Below are 19938 nucleotides of genomic sequence, written 5' to 3'. Positions count from 1 at the left end.
CTGTATTTTCCCCCCCATTCCCACCCCATAACTGTTTTTTTCCTCCGTTCCCACCCCATAACTTCATTTCCCCTCTTTTCCACCCTATAAGAGTGTGATTTCTCCCCTTTCCCACCCTATAACTGTGGGATTTCTCTCATTTCCCACCCCATAACTGTATTTTTTCCCCCTGTTCCCACCCCATAACCCTGTTTCTTGGGCTCGGTGCGGGACGACTGTGAGCAGATGACGGGGCTGTGGGATTTCTCTCATTTCCCACCCCATAACAGTGGGATTTCTCTCATTTCCCGCCCCATAACTGTATTTTCCCCCCCATTCCCACCCCATAACTGTATTTTTCCCCCTGTTCCCACCCCATAACCCTGTTTCCTGGGCTCGGTGCGGGACGACTGTGAGCAGATGACGGGGCTGTGGGATTTCTCTCATTTCCCACCCCATAACCCTGTTTTCTCACCCCATAACTGTATTTTTCCCCCCATCCCCAGCGTGCCAGTGTGACCCCGTGGGCTCGGTGCGGGACGACTGTGAGCAGATGACGGGGCTGTGGGATTTCTCTCATTTCCCACCCCATAACAGTGGGATTTCTCTCATTTCCCACCCCATAACTGTATTTTTTCCCCCTGTTCCCACCCCATAACCCTGTTTCCTGGGCTCGGTGCGGGACGACTGTGAGCAGATGCCGGGGCTGTGGGATTTCTCTCATTTCCCACCCCATAACAGTGGGATTTCTCTCATTTCCCACCCCATAACCCTGTTTTCCCACCCCATAACTGTATTTTTCCCCCCATCCCCAGCGTGCCAGTGTGACCCCGTGGGCTCGGTGCGGGACGACTGTGAGCAGATGACGGGGCTGTGGGATTTCTCCCCTGTTCCCACCCCATAACAGTGGGATTTCTCTCATTTCCCACCCCATAACTGTATTTTCCCCCCCATTCCCACCCCATAACTGTATTTTCCCCCCCATTCCCACCCCATAACTGTATTTTTCCCCCTGTTTCCTGGGCTCGGTGCGGGATGACTGTGAGCAGATGACGGAGCTGTGGGATTTCTCTCATTTCCCACCCCATAACCGTGGGATTTCCCCCCATTCCAACCCCATAACTGCATTTGCCCCTTTCCCACCCCGTATCTGTTTTTTTCCTCCATTCCCACCCCATAACTTCATTTCCCCTCTTTTCCACCCTATAACTGTGGGTTTTCTCTCATTTCCCACCCCATAACTGTATTTTCCCCCCCATTCCCACCCCATAACTGTTTTTTTCCTCCGTTCCCACCCCATAACTTCATTTCCCCTCTTTTCCACCTTATAAGAGTGTGATTTCTCTCATTTCCCACCCTACAACTGTGGGATTTCTCTCATTTCCCACCCCATAACTGTATTTTTTCCCCCTGTTCCCACCCCATAACCCTGTTTCCTGGGCTCGGTGCGGGACGACTGTGAGCAGATGCCGGGGCTGTGGGATTTCTCTCATTTCCCACCCCATAACCCTGTTTTCTCACCCCATAACTGTATTTTTTCCCCCCATCCCCAGCGTGCCAGTGTGACCCCGTGGGCTCGGTGCGGGATGACTGTGAGCAGATGACGGAGCTGTGGGATTTCTCTCATTTCCCACCCCATAACAGTGGGATTTCTCTCATTTCCCACCCCATAACTGTATTTTTCCCCCCATCCCCAGCGTGCCAGTGTGACCCCGTGGGCTCGGTGCGGGACGACTGTGAGCAGATGACGGGGCTGTGCTCCTGCAGGACGGGGATCACAGGCATGAAGTGCAACCAGTGCCCCAACGGCAGCAAACTGGGCTCCACGGGGTGTGAGAAGGGTGAGCACAGTGGGGTTTGGGGTCCTGTTTGTTTGGGATTTTGGTCCTTTTTATTTGGGGTTTTGAGTCCTGTTTATTTGGGATTTTGGGTCGTGTTTATTTGGGGTTTGGTGTCTTGCTTCTTTGGGAATTTGGGTACCGTGTATTTGGGGTTTGGGGTCCTGTTTGTTTGGGGTTTTGGTTTCTGTTTATTTGGGAATTTGGGTCCTGTTTGTTTGGTGTTTGGGGTCCTGTTTATTTGGGGTTTGGGGTCCTGTTTATCTGGGGTTTTGGGTCCTGTATATTTGGGATTTTGGTTTTCTGTATAATTGGATTTTGGGTCCTGTTTGTTTATTTATTTGGGGGTTTTGGGTCCTGCATCATTGGGATTTTGGTTTCTGAAAAATTGGGATTTGGGGTCCTGCATCACTGGGATTTTGGGTCCTGTATAACTGGGGGTTTGGTTTCTGTTTATTTGGGGTTTGGGGTCCTTTTTATTTGGGGGTTTGGGGTTCTCTTTGTTTGGGGTTTTGGGGTCTTGCATAACTGGGATTTTGGTTCCTGCATAATTGGGATTTTAGTTTCTGAATAACTGGGGTTTTGGTTTCTGTTTATTTGGGGTTTAGGGTCCTGTTTATCTGGGAATTTGAGTCTTTTTTATTTGGGGTCCTATTTATTTGGGGGTTTGGGTCCTGTATATTCGAGGTTTTGGTCCTGTTTGTTTGGGGTCCTGTTTATTCAGGGTGTTGGGTCCTGTTTATTTGGGGTTTGGGGTCATGTTTGTTTGGGAATTTGGGTCCTTTTTATTTGAGGTTTGGGGTCCTATTTATTTGGGGTTTGGGTCGTGCATAACTAGGATTTTGGGTCCTGTTTGTTTGGGGTTTGGGGTCCTGCATAACTAGGATTTTGGTTCCTGCATAATTGGGATTTTGGTTTCTGAATAACTGAGGTTTGGGGTCCTGTCTGTTTGGGGTTTAGGGTCCTGTTTATTTGGGAACTTGGGTTCTGTTTATTTGAGGTTTAAGGGTCCTGTTTATTTGGGGTTGGGGTCCTGTTTGTTTGGCGTTTGGGGTCCTGTTTATTTAGGGTTTTGGTTCCTGTTTATTTAGGGTTTTGGGTCCTGTATAACTGGGATTTTAGTTTCTGAATAACTGGGATTTTGGGTCCTTCATAGCTGGGATTCTGGCTGCTGTACATTTGGGATTTTGGCCCCTGTGTATTTGGGATTTTGGCTGCTAACTGGAATTTTGACTCCTGCCTAACTGGAATTTTGGCTGCCATATAATTGGAATTTTGATTGACATATATCTGGGATTTTGGCTGCCATATATTTGGGATTGTGGCTGCTGTATATTTGGTATTCTGGCTGCCCTATATTTGGGATTCTGGCTGCCATATATTTGGTATTTTGGCTGCTGTACATTTGGGATTTTGGGTCCTGGATATTTGGTTTTTTGGCTGCTAACTGAGATTCTGTCTCCTGTATATTTGGGATTCTGACTCCTACATATTTGGTATTCTGTCTGCCATATATCTGGTATTTTGTCTGCCATATATCTGGTATTCTGTCTGCCATATATCTGGGATTTTGGCTGCCATATATTTGGGATTCTGGCTGCTGTATAATTGGGATTTTGGCTCCTGTGTATTTGGGATTTTGGCCACTAACTGGAATTCTGGCTGCCGTATATTTGGGATTTTGGCTGCTGTATATCTGGTATTTTGGCTGCCATATATCTGGTATTCTGGCTGCTGTCTATTTGGGATTCTGGCTGCTGTCTATTTGGGATTCTGGCTGCTGTCTATTTGGGATTTTAGCTGCTAACCAGTCTGTGTCCTGCCCTCGCAGACCCCTCGGCGCCCAGGTCGTGCCAGGAGCTGAGCTGTGCCTTCGGGGCCTCGTGCGTGGAGGTGAACGGCTTCGCCCACTGCGAGTGCCCGTCCCCGCTCTGCGCCGAGGCCAACATCACCAAGGTTTGGGGTCACCGCCTCTGGGGGGGGTTCTGGGGACTTTTGGGGTGATTATGGGGTGTCTCCTTCCCCCACAAAACCAGGCAGGAGTTTGTTCTCTTTTTGGGGACCTTTTTGGTGGTTCTGGGATGTCTTTTCACCCACAAAACCAGGAATTTGTTCCCTTTTTGGAGATATTTGGGGTGGTTCTGGGTGGTTCTCCCCCACACCTTTTGGGGGACATTTGGGGTGGTTCTAGGATGTTTCATCCCACACAAAACCAGGCAGGAGTTCATTTCTTTTTTGGAGACATTTGGGATGGTTCTGGGTGGGTCTCCCCCACACCTTTTTGGGGACATTTGGGGTGGTTCTGGGATGTCTTTTCCCCAGAAAACCAGGCAGGAATTTGTTCCCTTTTTGGGGACATTTGGGATGGTTCTGGGATGGTTTTTCGCCCACAAAACCAGGAATTTGTTCCCTTTTTGGGGACATTTGGGATGGTTTTGGGATGTCTCCTTCACAAAACGAGGGGGAAATTCATTCCCTTTTTTGGGGACATTTGGGGTGGTTTTGGGATGTCTCATCCACACCTTTATAGGGACATTTGGGGTGGTTCTGGGTGGTTTTCCCCCACACCTTTTTGGGGACATTTGGGGTGGTTTTGGGATCTCTTTCCCCCACAAAACCAGATAGGAATTCATTCCCTTTTTGGGGACATTTGGGGTGGTTTTGGGATCTCTTTCCCCCCCAAAACCGGGCAGGAATTGATTCCCTGCCGGGCAATGGGGACACACAGGTCACAGATGTCCCCTGGCCCCGTTGATGTCACCAGGAGGGGCCCAGGGGTGCAGCTGTGGTGTCCCCTGTGTCCCCAGGTGTGTGGCTCTGACGGTGTCACCTACGGGGACCAGTGCCAGCTGCAGACCATCGCCTGCAGGCAGGGCCAGCACATCACTGTCAAACACCTGGGCCAGTGTCACGGTGAGTGTCACCTGGTGGTGTCACTGAGTGTCCCCTGGGCAGTGTCAATGTCACCTGGGCAGTGTCACGGTGAGTGTCCCCTGGGTGGTGTCATTGAGTGTCACCTGGTGGTGTCACTGAGTGTCCCCAGGGCAGTGTCAATGTCACCTGGGCCAGTGTCACAGTGAGTGTCACCTGGGCAGTGCCATTGTCACTAGGACAGTGTCACACTGAGTGTCCCCTGGGTGGTGTCCCTGAGTGTCCCCTGGGCAGTGTCACATTGAGTGTCCCCTGGGCGGTGTCATGGTGAGTGTCCCCATGGCAGTGTCTTGGTGAGTGTCCCCTGGGTGGTGTCACTGAGTGTCCCCAGGGCAGTGTCACTGTCACTAGGGCAGTATCATTAAGGGTACCCTGGCCAGTGTCACTGAGTGTCCCCATTGAGTGTCCTGTACTGTCACTAGGACAGTGCCACTGTCACCTGGTGGTGTCACTGAGTGTCCCCAGGGCAGTGTCACAGTAAGTGTCACCTGGGCAGTGTCACATTGAGTGTCCCCTGGGCAGTGTCACGATGAGTGTCCCCTGGGTGGTGTCACGGTCAGTGTCCCCTGGGCAGTGCCATTGTCATTAGGACAGTACCACACTGAGTGTCCCCTGGCAGTGTCATTGTCACTAGGACAGTGTCACGGTGTCCTCTGGACAGTGTCACTGTGAGTGTCACCTGGGTGGTGTCATAGTGAGTGTCACCTGGGTGGTGTCATAGTGAGTGTCACCTGGGTGGTGTCACTGAGTGTCCCCTAGGCAGTGTCATGGTGAGTGTCACCTGGGTGGTGTCACTGAGTGTCCTCTGAGCAGTGCCATTGAGTGTCTCCTGGGTGGTGTCACTGAGTGTCACCTGGGCAGTATCACACTGAGTGTCCCCAAGGCAGTGCCATTGTCATTAGGGCAGTGTCACACTGAGTGTCCCCTGGGCAGTGTCATGGTGAGTGTCACCTGGACAGTGTCACTGGGAGTGTCACCTGGGCAGTGTCACGGTGAGTGTCCCCTGGGTGGTGTCATTGAGTGTCACCTGGTGGTGTCACCGAGTGTCACCTAGGCAGTGCCATTGTCACTAGGACAGTGTCACAGTGAGTGTCACCTGGTGGTGTCACCGAGTGTCACCTGGGCAGTGCCATTGTCACTAGGACAGTGTCACACTGAGTGTCACCTGGGCAGTGTCACTGAGTGTCCCCAGGGTAGTGTCGCACTGCGTGTCCCCAAGGCAGTGCCATTGTCATTAGGACAGTGTCACTGTGAGTGTCCCCAAGGCAGTGCCATTGTCATTAGGACAGTGTCACACTGAGTGTCCCCAGGTCTGTGTCACCGAATGTCCCCAGGGTTGTGTCACTGTGAGTGTCCCCTGGGCAGTGTCAATGTCACCTGGGCAGTGTCACACTTAGTGTCCCCAGGTCTGTGTCACCGAATGTCCCCAGGGTTGTGTCACTGTGAGTGTCCCCTGGGCAGTGTCAATGTCACCTGGGCAGTGTCACACTTAGTGTCCCCAGGTCTGTGTCACCGAATGTCCCCTGGGCAGTGTTACGGTGTCCCCTGGGCAGTGTCACACTGAGTGTCCCCTGGGCAGTGTCACGATGAGTGTCCCCTAGGCAGTGTCACACTGAGTGTCCCCAGGGCAGTGTTGCTAGGTGTCCCCTGGGCAGTGTCATGGTGAGTGTCCCCTGGGCAGTGCCACTGAGTGTCCTCAGGGTGGTGTCACACTGAGTGTCCCCAAGGCAGTGCCACCCCCATGTCCTGCAGTTGGCCCTGCCTCTGGCTGCCACCCTGCAGGACACCCCCTGTGTTTGTCACCCCCTCCCTGTCTTTGTCACCTCTTTCCCTGTGCTTGTCACCCTTCCTTGTATTTGTCACCCCCTTCTTTATGTTTGTCACCCCCTTCCCTGTGTTTGTCACTCCTTTCCCTGTGTTTGTCACCCTTCCTTGTATTTGTCACTCCTTTCCCTGTATTTGTCACCCCTTCCCTGTGTTTGTCACCCCTTTCCCTGTATTTGTCACCTTTCCTTGTATTTGTCACCCCCTTCCTTGAGTTTGTCACCTCTTCCTTGTTATTGTCACCCTTCCCTGTCTTTGTCACCCCTCCCTGTATTTGCCACCCCTCCCCTGTATTTGTCACCTCTTCCCTGTATTTGTCACCCCCTTCCCTGTGCCACCCCTGTCCTCACCCCCCTCTCTCCTTCTCCCCACAGAGCCCCTGACCCACACCAGCCCCTCCGCGCCCCCCACGCCACTGCCCACTCTGCCCCTGGACCGTGTCCTGCTGCCCGCGCCCCCTCAGGCCACCACAGTGTCCCCAGAGCCCACCGTGGTGGCCACCACCACCTCGTCACCCCCTGAAGCCACCACGGAACAACGAGGCCACCCCAGCACCGCCACCAGACGTGTGACAACATCCATCCCTGCCACCACCACCACCACCACCACTGCCACCACCACCACGGTGTCCTGGCACGGCCACAAGGCCACCATCCTCCCTCTGGCCACCGTGCCCGTGGTGGTGAGCACCGGCCAGCCGGGCTACGCCGAGTCCGGCAGCGCCGAGGGCAGCGGTGACCAGGACTTGGTGACCAGCGGGGACCAGGAGTCCAGCGGGGCCGGATCGGCCGGTGAGTGACACCCCCGGGACTGACAGGGACAAGGGACTCTGAAACCTGAGATATTCTACAATGTGTGGGTTTATTGCAAGGGTGGTGGGTAGAAAGGGCTTTTCGCCTTTTCTGGGAAGTCCCAGAGAGAGAAAACGAGAGAGTGGAAGAGGGTTTGGGTTAAAAAGAGGAGAGAAAAAGAGCAAACTGGCAGGGTCAGAGTGCAGGGGGAAGAGCAGGGAAAGGAGAGCGAGGTCCAGAGAGAGAGAGCAAAGAGACCAAGGTCTTTGTTAAATCCATTATATCTCCTTTAGTGATGAATATTCTAATTTACAGTGACCAACCAACACAAGACACAAAATCCTATAGAATCTCCACACAGCCTATAAGAACTGCTACATTACCATGTGTTATATTTTAAACTCTAAAAACTCCTCTTTAGACTTTTCTGTTTTGCTGCATTGACCTTTGGCTCCCTCAGGTCTTGTTCAATCAAAAGGGATTCAATTAAAATGATAATTGTTCAATTAAAAGGGATTTTCCTTCAGCTGCCCAGGCTGTTGTTTTCAGGTTATAGAGTAACTAAACTCAATATCCTACAACTCAAAATAAGCTTCCATTTCTAGTTCAATTACAGGTTTCATATTTTCAGAATCTTTTGTTAAGCAATCATATTGATAAGATTTCCCTGATCAATCTTTCCCAACACCTGGGGGCTCCGTGGCGGGTGTGTCACCACCCAGAGGTGTCACCTGGGGGTGTCACCACCCAGAGGTGTCACCTGGGGGTGTCACTGCTTGGAGGTGTCACCTGGGGGTGTCACCGCCCAGAGGTGTCACCTGGCTGTGTCACCACCCAGAGGTGTCACCTGGGGGTGTCACTGCTTGGAGGTGTCACCTGGGTGTGTCACCACCCAGAGGTGTCACCTGGGTGTGTCACCGCCCAGAGGTGTCACCTGGGGGTGTCACCACCCAGAGGTGTCACCTGGGGGTGTCACCGCCCAGAGGTGTCACCTGGGGGTGTCACCACCCAGAGGTGTCACCTGGGTGTGTCACTGCCTGGAGGTGTCACCTGGGTGTGTCACCACCCGGAGGTGTCACCTGGGGGTGTCACCGCCCAGAGATGTCACCTGGTGTGTCACCATCCAGGGGTGTCACCTGGGGGTGTCACCACCCAGAGGTGTCACCTGGGTGTGTCAGCACCCAGAGGTGTCACCTGGTGTGTCACCATCCAGAGGTGTCACCTGGCGGTGTCACCACCCAGAGGTGTCACCTGGCTGTGTCCCCACAGGTGAGGAGGAGGAGGAGGAGCAGGAGCTGGAGGAGGTGACGGCCACGCCGGGCGTGGAAAGGGCCACGTGCTACAACAGCGCCCTGGGCTGCTGCTCCGACGGCAAAACCGCCGCCGCCGACGCCGAGGGGAGCAACTGCCCAGGTGGATTTGGGGTTGAGGGGTGGTTTGGGGTCACTTTGGGGTCACTTTGGGGTCATTTTGGGGTCTGGAATTGGGGATGTGTCAAGGTGGGATGGTACAGAACTGCCCAGGTGGATTTGGGGTCAGGAATGGGGAATTTCTCAAAGTGAGACGGCACAAAACTGCCCAGGTAGATTTGGGGTTGGGGGGAGGTTTGGGGTCACTTTGGGGTCATTTTGGGGTCTGGAGTTGGGGATTTCTCAAGGTGGGATGGCCCAGGTGAATTCAGGACTGGGGGAAGGTTTGGGGTTGTTTTGGCGTCAGGAATTGGGGATTTCTCAAGGTGGGATGGCCCAGGTGAATTCAGGACTGGGGGAAGGTTTGGGGTCGTTTTGGGGTCTGGAGTTGGGGATGTCTCAAGGTGGGATGACACAGAACTGCCCAGATGAATTCAGGGTTGGGGAGAGGTTTGGGGTCACTTTGGGGTCTGAAGTTGGGGGTGTCTCAAGGTGGGATGACACAGAGAACTCTCCAGGTGGATTTGGGGCTGGGAGAAGGTTTGGGATCACTTTGGGGTCAGGAATCAGATCAGGAACCATGTCCCAGAATTTTCCTCACTGAAGTTCCTTCCTCGTTCCTTGGGGTTTCCAGTGGGACATCCCCTTTTCCTCTGGGAAAAATTTCCTTTTTAACCCATAAAGGACAGAGCCTGTGTGAAGGGAAAGGGGAAGAGAAAAGGGGAAAGGAGAGGGAAAGAGGAAAAGGAAAAGGGAGAGGGAAAGGAGAAAGGAAAAGGGAATTCCCTGTTCCAGGTGTCCCCCTTGTCCCCAGCCCCTTCTGGCCCCTGTGTAGGACACAAAAGAAAGATGAGAGACTCCAAATATTTCAGGAGGCAAAGAGCACAGAAAAAAGGCTTTTATTGTTTATTTTTTACTACTTTTTATAAGGTGTTTCAATACAGATTTAACATGGTTGGGGTGAATAGGAACGACACCTCTAATCCCATTGGGTTAAACCAGAGAAACAGCAGGAAAGAAAGATGAAAGATTTCAAATATTTCAGGAGGCAAAGAGCACAGAAAAAAGGCTTTTATTGTCTAATTTTTACTACTTTTTATAAGGAGTTTTGATACAGATTTAACATGATTGGGGTGAATAGGAAGGACACCTCTCTAATTCTCTAATTAACCAGAGAAACAGCAAAAACATCACCTGGAGAAAGATTGTTTTGAGGAAGGAGTGTCTCCTGAGTGTCCTCTGAGTGTCCCCTGAGTGTCCTCTGAATGTCCTCTAAGTGTCCTCTGAGTGTCCCCTGAGTGTCCCCAAGTGTCCTCTAAATGTCTAAGTGTCCTCTGAGTGTCCTCTGAGTGTCCTCTGAGTGTCCTGTGTCTAAGTGTCCCCTGAGTGTCCTCTGACCTCTATGTGTCCTGAGTGTCCTCTGTGTCCTCTGAGTGTCCTCTGAGTGTTTTCTGAGTGTCCTCTAAATGTCTAACTGTCCTGTGAGTGTCCTCTAAGTGTCCTCTGAGTGTCCCCTGAGTGTCCTCTAAATGTCCTCTAAGTGTCCTCTGAGTGTCCTCTGAGTATCCTCTGAGTGTCCTCTGAGTGTCCCCGAGTGTCCCCTGAGTGTCCCCTAAATTTCCTCTGAGTGTCCCCTAAGTGTCATCAGTGTCCTCAGAGTGTCCCATGAGTGTCCTCTGAGTGTCCTCAGAGTGTCCTCTAATGGGTCTAAATTCCTCTAAGTGTCCTCTAAATGTCCTCTGAGTGTCTTATGTTTTATGAGTGTCCTCTAAGTATCCTGAGTGTCCTCTGAGTGTCCCCTGAATGTCTAAGTGTCCTCTGAGTGTCCTCTAAGTGTCCTGTGAGTGTCCCCTGAGTGTCCTGAGTGTCTTGAGTGTCCTGAGTGTCCTGAGTGTCCAAGTGTCCTCTGAGTGTCCTCTAAGTGTCGGAATGTCCTCTAAATGACCTCAGAGTGTCTAAGGTCCTCTAAGTGTCCTGTGAGTGTCCCCTGAGTGTCCTGAGTGTCCAAGTGTCCTCTAAGTGTCCTCTGAGTGTTGGAATGACCTCTAAATGACCTCTGAATGTCTAAATGTCATCTAAGTGTCCCCAGAGTGTCCCCTGAGTGTCCTCTGAGTGTCCTCTAACGTGTCTAAATGTCCTCTAAGTGTCCCCTAAGTGTCCCCAGAGTATCCTCTAAATATCTGAGTGTCTCAGTGTCCCCAGAGTGTCCCCAGGGTGTCCTCTGAGTGTCCTCTAAGTGTCCTCTAAGTGTCGGAATGTCCTCTAAATGACCTAGGAGTGTCTAAGGTCCTCTAAGTGTCCCCTGAGTGTCCCCTGGGTATCCTGAGTGTCCCCTGAGTGTCCCCTGAATGTCTAAGTGTCCTCTGAGTGTCCTCTAAGTGTCCCCAGAGTGTCCTCTGAGTGTCCTCTGAGTGTCCTCTAACGTGTCTAAATGTCCTCTAAGTGTCCCCTGAGTGTCCCCAGAGTATCCTCTAAGTATCTGAGTGTCTCAGTGTCCCCAGAGTGTCCCCAGAGTGTCCTGAGTGTCCAAGTGTCCTCTAAGTGTCCTCTGAGTGTCCTCTGAGTGTCGGAATGTCCTCTAAAAGACCTCTGAGTGTCCAGAGTGTCCTCTAAGTGTCCCCTAAGTGTCCCCAGAGTATCCTCTAAGTATCTGAGTGTCTCAGTGTCCCCTGAGTGTCCTCTGAGTGCCCTCTAACGTGTCTAAATGTCCTCTAAGTGTCCCCTGAGTGTCCCCAGAGTATCCTCTAAGTATCTGAGTGTCTCAGTGTCCCCAGAGTGTCCCCTGAGTGTCCTGAGTGTCCAAGTGTCCTCTAAGTGTCCCCTGAGTGTCCCCCGAGTATCCTCTAAGTATCTGAGTGTCTCAGTGTCCCCAGAGTGTCCCCTGGGTGTCCTGTGCGTGTCTCTAACGTGTCTCTCTTGTCACCCAGCGGTGCAGGGGCCGCTCTCCCGGCCGGAGCTCTCGGGAACCCGTCTGGTAAAGCCTGTCCCCTCCAGCCCGGTGTTTGCCATCTGCCCCAGCACTAATCCCTCCATGGCCGTGTCCCCTTTGTCCCCAACCTCACTAACTCAGCACTGGCACTACCCCAACACTGTCATTTCTCCTCCTTTTTTATCCCCCCCTCTCTCTCTCAGGGATTTCTGGAGTTCTCCTCATTATCAGTTTTCCCAGCTAAAAGATTTTGTTTTGTGTTTTTTTGTTGTTTTTTTTTTTTTCTCCTTCCCCTCCAGCCACCAAAGTGTTCCAGGGCGTGTTGATCCTGGAGGAGGTGGAGGGGCAGGAGTTGTTTTATACCCCGGAGATGGCTGATCCCAAATCTGAGCTCTTCGGGGAGACGGCGCGGAGCATCGAGAGCGCGGTGAGTGCTGTTCCCATCCTGGGAAAAAATCCGGGAAAAATGGGAATTCTGTCATGTCCTGGAGCCTGAGAATCCTGGGAGTCAGGTGGGGAAAAATGGAAATTCTGTCATACCCTGGAGCCTGAGAATCCCGGGATTCAGGTGGGGAAAAATGGGAATTCTGTCATACCCTGGAGCCTGAGAATCCTGGGATTTGGGTGGGGAAAAATGGGAATTCTGTCATACCCTGGAGCCTGAGAATCCTGGGATTTGGGTGGGGAAAAATGGGAATTCTGTCATACCCTGGAGCCTGAGAATTCCAGGAGTCAGGTGGGGAAAAATGGGGATTCTGTCACACCCTGGAGCCTGAGAATCCCGGGATTCAGGTGGGGAAAAATGGGAATTCTGTCATACCCTGGAGCCTGAGAATCCTGGGATTTGGGTGGGGAAAAATGGGCATTCTGTCATGTCCTGGAGCCTGAGAATCCTGGGATTCAGGTGGGGAAAAATGGGAATTCTGTCACACCCTGGAGCCTGAGAATCCTGGGATTTGGATGGGGAAAAATGGGAATTCTGTCATACCCTGGAGCCTGAGAATCCTGGGATTTGGGTGGGGAAAGTGCTGCAGGATCATCAAATCCAGCCCGGCACTGTTCCCTCCCTGTCATTGAGGTGAGTCAGGATCTTTTCAAGGATGGTTCCCTGTCCCACTTGATTGATGGATCCTTTTGTATAAATCCTATAAACATTTGGATCCTTTTACATAAATCCTATGGGTTTATATTATTCCCTGTGCCCTAAAGAACGGGAACCAGCTGGAATTGTCACAGCACATCCCTGTTCCCTCCCTGAAGCAATTCCAGGAGATCCAGGATCTTTTCCTGGCAGGATCCCCATCCCAGGATTTTCCCTTTAACCACAATATTCCCTTTCCTCCTCACCATGACGATGGTTCATTATCCCACTTGATTTATGGATCCTTTTACATAAATCCTGTGGGTTTATGTTCTTCCCTGTGCCCTAAAGAACAGGGACCAAGTGGAATTGTCACAGCACATCCCTGTTCCCTCCCTGAAGCAAATCCAGGAGATCCAGGATCTTTTCCTGGCAGGATCTCCATCCCAGGATTTCCCCTTTAACCATGATATTCCCATTTCTGCTCCATTCTGTTCCTCCTCATAATGAGGATGATTCATTATCCCACTTGATTTATGGATCCTGTTCTTCCCTGTGCCCTAAATAATGGGAACCAGGTGGAATTGTCACAGCACATCCCTGTTCCCTCCCTGAAGCAATTCCAGGAGATCCAGGATGTTTCCCTGGCAGGATCCCCATCCCAGAATTTCCCCTTTAACCTGGACCTTCCCTCTCCTCCCTCCCCGCAGCTGGACGAGCTTTTCCGTGTCTCTGAGGTCCGGAGGGATTTCAGGAGCATCCGAGTGCGGGACCTGGGCCAGAGCAGCACCGTCAGGGTCATCGTGGAGGCTCATTTTGACCCAGGTAGGGACAAATTCCACAGGAATTCTTTGGAAAAGGAAGATTGTTTTCCTTGGAAAAGGAGAGTTCTTTTCCATGGGGAAGGAGGGTTGTTTTTCTTGGGAAATGAGGGTTATTTTCCTTGGAAAAGGAAGATTATTTTCTTTGGGAAATGAGAATTATTTTCCTTGGAAAAGGAGGTTTATTTTCCTTGGGGAATGAAGATAATTTTCCTTGGGAAATGAAGATTATTTTGTTTGGGAAAGGAAGATTATTTTTCCTTTTGGAAATGAGGATTATTTTCCTTGGAAAGGAAGATTATTTTACTTGGGAAATGAGGGTTATTTTCCTTGGGAAATGAGGATTACTTTCCTTGCAAAAGGAGATTTTTTCCTTTGGGGAATGAGGATTATTTTCCTTTGGAAAGAAGGTTATTTTCTTTGGGAAATGAGGATTATTTTACTTGGGAAAGAAGGTTATTTTCTTTGGGAAATGAGGATTATTTTACTTGGAAAAGAAGATTATTTTCCTTGGAAAAGGAGGGTTCTTTTCCATGGGGAAGGAGGGTTGTTTTTCTTGGGAAATGGGGATTATTTTCCTTGGGAAATGAGGGTTATTTTCCTTGGGAAATGAGAATTATTTTCCTTTGGAAAGATGATTATTTTCCTTGGAGAAGGAGAAAAGTTTTCCTTGGGGAAGGAAGATTATTTCTTTTGGGAAATGAGGATTATTTTCCTTGGGAAATGAGGATTATTTTACTTAGGGAAGGAGGATTATTTTCCTTGGGAAAGGAGAATTATTTTCCCTGGGGAAGGAAGATTATTTTCCTTGGGAAAGATGATTATTTTCTTTGGGAAATGAGAGTTATTTTCCTTGGGGAATGAGGATTATTTTTCTTGGGAAATGAGGCTTATTTTCCTTGGGAAAGAACTTTATTTTCCTTGGAAAATAAGGATTATTTTACTTGGAAAAGGAGAATTATTTTCCTTGGAAAAGGAGGGTTCTTTTCCATGGGGAAGGAGGGTTGTTTTTCTTGGGAAATGGGGATTCTTTTCTTTGGGAAATGGGGATTCTTTTCTTTGGGAAATGGGGATTCTTTTCTTTGGGAAATGAGGATTATTTTCCTTGGGAAAGAAGATTATTTTCCTTGGAAAAGGAGGGTTCTTTTCCATGGGGAAGGAGGGTTGTTTTTCTTGGGAAATGAGAGTTATTTTCCTTGGAAAAGAAAGATTATTTTCCTTGGGAAATGAGGATTATTTTACTTGGGAAATGAGGATTATTTTCCTCAGCAAGTGAGGATTAATTTCCTTGAAAAATAAGGATTATTTTCCTTGAAGAAGGAAACTCATTTTCCTTGGTCAAACAAGAGATTTATAGCGCTCACAGCAGAGAAATTCCCATTAAACCCCATTAAACCCCTCACCATTTCCCCTTTTTTCCCTGGGACCAGCCACCTCCTACACGGCCGCCGACATCCAGGGGGCTCTGCTGAAACAGCTCCGAGCTGCCCGGAGAAAAACCATCCTGGTGAAGAAACCCCAGCAGGAGCACGTCAAATTCATGGATTTCGGTCAGTTCTCAGCTCCCTTTGGCTCCATTTTGGGGTTTCACAGTTCCAGGGGGGATTTGAGACCCTTGAAAAATATCCCCAAAAGAATTGGGGAATTCCAATTCCCCAGTTGGAGAGAGACCTTAAAGGGGTGGGAGAGACCTTAAAGGTTTTTTGGATGGTAGGACAGGGTGGTCCAGCCTGGACTTGGGAAATTCCAGGGAAAAATTCCTAACCCTGATCCTGATCCTGACCCTAATCCTAACCCTAATCCTGATCCTGATCCTGATCCTGACCCTGATCCTGACCCTTGGCTCAATTTGGGGTTTCACAGTTCCAGGGGGGATTTGAGACCCTTCAAAAACATCCCCAGAGGAATTGGGGAATGTTTGTGGGGTTGGGAGAGACCTTAAAGGTTTTCTGGATGGTGGGACAGGGTGGTCCAGCCTGGACTTGGGAAATTCCAGGGAAAAATTCCTAACCCTGATTCTGACCCTAATCCTAATCCTAACCCTAATCCTGATCCTGATCCTGACCCTGATCCTGACCCTTGGCTCAATTTGGGGTTTCACAGTTCCAGGGGGGATTTGAGACCCTTCAAAAACATCCCCAGAGGAATTGGGGAATGTTTGTGGGGTTGGGAGAGACCTTAAAGGTTTTCTGGATGGTGGGACAGGGTGGTCCAGCCTGGACTTGGGAAATTCCAGGGAAAAATTCCAGCCTCGGCTACTCTGGGAATTCCATCCCAGAATGGAATCTCCACCCCAACCCTAACCCACACCTGACCCCAAAACTAACCCACACCTGACCTTAAAACTAACCCATAACTAACCTTAAAACCAACCCATTCCTGACCCTAACTCACACCTGACCCTAAACCACACCTGACCCTGACCCACACCTGACCCTGACCCACACCTGACCTTAACCCTAACCCTAACTCACACCTGATCCTAACCCAAACCCACACCTGACCCTAACCCTAACCCATACATGACCCTAACCCTTATCCACACCTGACCCTGGCCCTGACTCTAACCCTAACCCACACCTGCCCCCAACCCACACCTAACCCTAAAACTAACTCATACCTAACCCCAACCCTTACTCACACCTGACGCTGACCCACACCTGACCCTAAAACTAACCCATAACTAACCTTAAAACCAACCCATACCTGACCCTAACTCACACCTGACCCTGACCCCAACGCTAACGCTAAAATTGACCTAAAACTAACCCTAACCCCAACCCTACCCTAACCCACACCTGACCCCAACCCTAACCTGACCCTAACCCTAATCCACACCTGATCCTAACCCTAGCCCACAGTTCACCCTAACCCTAACTCACACCTGACCATAACCCTAACCCCAACCCTACCCTAACCCACACCTAACCCATACCTGACCCTGACCCTAACCCATACCCTGACCCTAACCCAAACCCACATCTGACCCTGACCCTGACCCACACCTGACCTTGACCCACACCTGACCGCAACCCTAACCCATAACTAACCCTAACCCTAACCCTAACCCACACCTGACCCTAACCCCAACCCACACCTGACCCTGACCCTAATTCACACCTAACCCTAACCCTAACCCATAACTAACCCTAACCTTAACCCATACCTGACCCTGACCCTAACCCCAACGCTCTGCTCTCTTCCAGACTGGATCCCCCATCTCTTCACCACCACCATCACCACCACCACGGCCACCACCATGAGCCCTGCAGCCACCACCCGCCGTGTCCCCGGGGCCACCACCCACCACGTCCCTGGGGCCACCATGGGCCCTGCCACCACCCACCACATCCCTGGGGCCACCATGGGCCCTGCCACCACCCACCACGTCCCTGTGGCCACCCACCGTGTCCCCGTGGCCACCCACCGTGTCCCTGTGGCCACCCACCGTGTCCCTGCCACCACCATGAGCCCTGCAGCCACCACCCGCCGTGTTCCCTTGGCCACCACTGGTCCTGCCGCCACCCACCGTGTCCCCGTGGCCACCCCAGCCCTGAGCCACCACCTGGAGCCCTCGGGGAGAGCCGTGGGCAGCACCAGGAGGCCCAGCCCCAGCTCCAGCAGCTCCAGCAGCAGGAGGAAACCCCCCGGAGCCCCCCGGCCCTGCCAGTCCCAGCCCTGCCTGCACGGTGGCACCTGCAGGGACGACGGCCACGACTTCACCTGCAGCTGCCCCGCGGGGAGAGGAGGGGCTGTGTGTGAGAAAGGTGGGTGTTGAGCCCAAAAAAAATCACAATTTCTGGGTTTTCGGTGGTGTCCTCATTCCTTTGGAGTGGGTGGGGGTGGCACCTCTCTGGGACAGGTTTGGTAAAAATGGGTTTTTGTCTGTTTGAGTGGGAGGGGATGTCATTCTGTGTGCCAGGTTTGCTGAAAATTGGTTCTTGTTTCTTTGAGTGGGAAAGGATGTCATTATCTGTGCCAGGTTTGTTAAAAATCAGTTCCCAGCCCTTTGCCATGTCACCCTCTGTGCCAGGTTTGCTGAAAATTAATTCCCATTCCTTTACCATGTCATCATCTGTGCCAGGTTTGTTAAAAATCAGTCCCCACCCCTTTAAATGGGCAGGGATGTCACTCTCTGTGCCAGGTTTGCTAAAAATAAGTTCCCATCCCTTTACCATTCATCCTCTCTGCCAGGTTTGTTAAAAATCACTTCCCAGCCCTTTGCCATGTCATCATCTCTGCCAGGTCTGCTGAAAATCAGTTTCCACACCTTTACCATTCACCCTCAGTGCCAGGTTTGCTAAAAATCAGTTCCCACCCATTTAAATGGGCAGGGATGTCACCTTCTCTGCCAGGTTTGTTAAAAATCAGTTCCCAGCCCTTTAAATGGGCAGAGATGTCAGTCTCTGTGCCAGGTTTGCTAAAAATAAGTTCCCATCCCTTTACCATTCATCCTCTCTGCCAGGTTTGTTAAAAATCAGTTCCCACCCCTTAGGATGGACACTGAGTGCTGTGTCCAGTTTGGGATGGACATTGAGTGCTGTGTCCAGTTCAGGGTGGACACTGAGTGCTGTGTCCAGTTCAGGATGGACACTGAGTGCTGTGTCCAGTTTGGGATGGACATTGAGTGCTGTGTCCAGTTCAGGATGGACACTGAGTGCTGTGTCCAGTTTGGGATGGACATTGAGTGCTGTGTCCAGTTCAGGGTGGACACTGAGTGCTGTGTCCAGTTCAGGATGGACATTGAGTGCTGTGTCCAGTTTGGGATGGACATTGAGTGCTGTGCCCAGTTCAGGATGGACATTGAGTGCTGTGTCCAGTTCAGGATGGACACTGAGTGCTGTGCCCAGTTCAGGATGGACACTGAGTGCTGTGTCCAGTTCAGGGTGGACACTGAGTGCTGTGTCCAGTTCAGGGTGGACACTGAGTGCTGTGTCCAGTTCTGGATGGACACTGAGTGCTGTGTCCAGTTCAGGGTGGACACTGAGTGCTGTGTCCAGTTCAGGATGGACACTGAGTGCTGTGTCCAGTTCTGGATGGACATTGAGTGCTGTGTCCAGTTCTGGCCCCTCAGTTCAGGAAGGACATTGAGATATTTGAACGTGTCCAGAGAAGGGCAACAAACCTAGTGATTGGAAAACAAACCATAAGAAGAACAGCTGAGGGAGCTGGGGGTGTTTATCCTGGAGAAAAGGAGACTCAGGGGTGACTTTATCACTCTCCACAACCCCCTGAAAGGTGCCTGTGCTCAGCTGGGGTTGGTCTTTCTCCAGGCAGCACTGACAGGAGAGGACACAGCCTCAAGCTTCACCAAGGGAAATACAGGTTGGATATTAAGAAGAAATTTTTCACAAAAAAAGTGATTAAACACTGGAATTATCTGCCCAGGGAGGTGATGGAATCACCATTCCTGGGTGTGTTTAAAAGAAAACTGGATGTGGCACTGGGATGACCCAGTTGAGGTGTCAGGGCTGGGTTGGACTCGGTGATCTCGAAGGTCTTTTCCAACCTGGAAATTCTGTAATTCTGTGATTCAAAAGGGGAAAAACAGACAAAAAACAAAAAAATCCCCAAAATCTCACTGCCTTCTGCCCCTCCTCACAGCCATCAGCTACTTCATCCCCAGCTTTGGGGGCAACTCCTTCCTGGCCTTCAAGACGATGAAGGCTTATCACACGGTGAGGATTTCCATGGAATTCCGGGCGCTGGAGCCCAACGGGCTCCTCCTCTACAACGCCCAGAAACACGGCAAGGATTTCATCTCCCTGGCGCTGGTGGGCGGCTTCGTGCAGCTCAGGTAAAGGGGAATTTGCATCCCAGGATGGGGGAAAAATTTATATCCCAGAAGGGGAAAATTTGCATTTCAAAAAGGGCTTCAAAGTGGATAAAAATCAGGATTTTTTTTTGGTAGATGGAAGGAGTTCGGTTCTTGCTCTTTTCAGCTCAGAGCTCAGCTGGTGTCAATTTGAATTTCAAAAAAATAAAGCTCCTCGAGGTGTGGGAGGTTGATTTTTTTGAGAGATCTTTTTTTGGTGGGTTTTTTTTTTTTTTAAAGACTGGGAGAAGAAATGAGGAGAGAGGAGAAGGAGGGGGGGGAAAAGGACAGGGAGGAGAAGGGCAGAGTGGAAGAAATCCACTTTTTTTTGAGTGGATTTTCTTTTATTTTAGTGGATTTTTTTGAGTGGATTTTTTTTTTTGAGTGGATTTTTTTTGAGTGGTTTTTTTTTTTTGAGTGGCTTTTTTTTTGAGTGGCCTTTTTTTGAGTGGATTTTTTTTAGTGGCTTTTTTTTTTTTTTAGTGGCCTTTTTTTGAGTGGTTTTTTTTTTTTTGGTGTC

At 50.6% G+C, this 19938-nt stretch overlaps 1 protein-coding gene across 1 annotated transcript in view; it reads left to right on the top strand.

Moving 5' to 3' along the window:
* AGRN (agrin) overlaps positions 1 to 19938 on the top strand; it is a 156386-nt gene that overhangs the window by 110867 nt on the left and 25581 nt on the right. The window contains exons 19-29 of the mRNA XM_083876993.1: positions 1677 to 1820; positions 3649 to 3773; positions 4625 to 4730; positions 6947 to 7363; positions 8633 to 8776; positions 12001 to 12128; positions 13493 to 13607; positions 15034 to 15153; positions 16810 to 17189; positions 17253 to 17370; positions 19208 to 19400. Of these exons, the coding sequence (XP_083733119.1) occupies positions 1677 to 1820; positions 3649 to 3773; positions 4625 to 4730; positions 6947 to 7363; positions 8633 to 8776; positions 12001 to 12128; positions 13493 to 13607; positions 15034 to 15153; positions 16810 to 17189; positions 17253 to 17370; positions 19208 to 19400 (1990 nt within the window). The remainder of the gene's footprint in view (positions 1 to 1676; positions 1821 to 3648; positions 3774 to 4624; positions 4731 to 6946; positions 7364 to 8632; positions 8777 to 12000; positions 12129 to 13492; positions 13608 to 15033; positions 15154 to 16809; positions 17190 to 17252; positions 17371 to 19207; positions 19401 to 19938) is intronic.

The sequence above is a fragment of the Zosterops lateralis genome (assembly GCF_965231275.1).
Source record: "Zosterops lateralis genome assembly, chromosome: 22".
In the NCBI taxonomy this organism is placed as follows: domain Eukaryota; kingdom Metazoa; phylum Chordata; class Aves; order Passeriformes; family Zosteropidae; genus Zosterops; species Zosterops lateralis.
The sequence above is the reverse complement of the archived record's forward strand: the minus strand, read 5'-3'. Positions and strand labels throughout refer to the sequence as shown.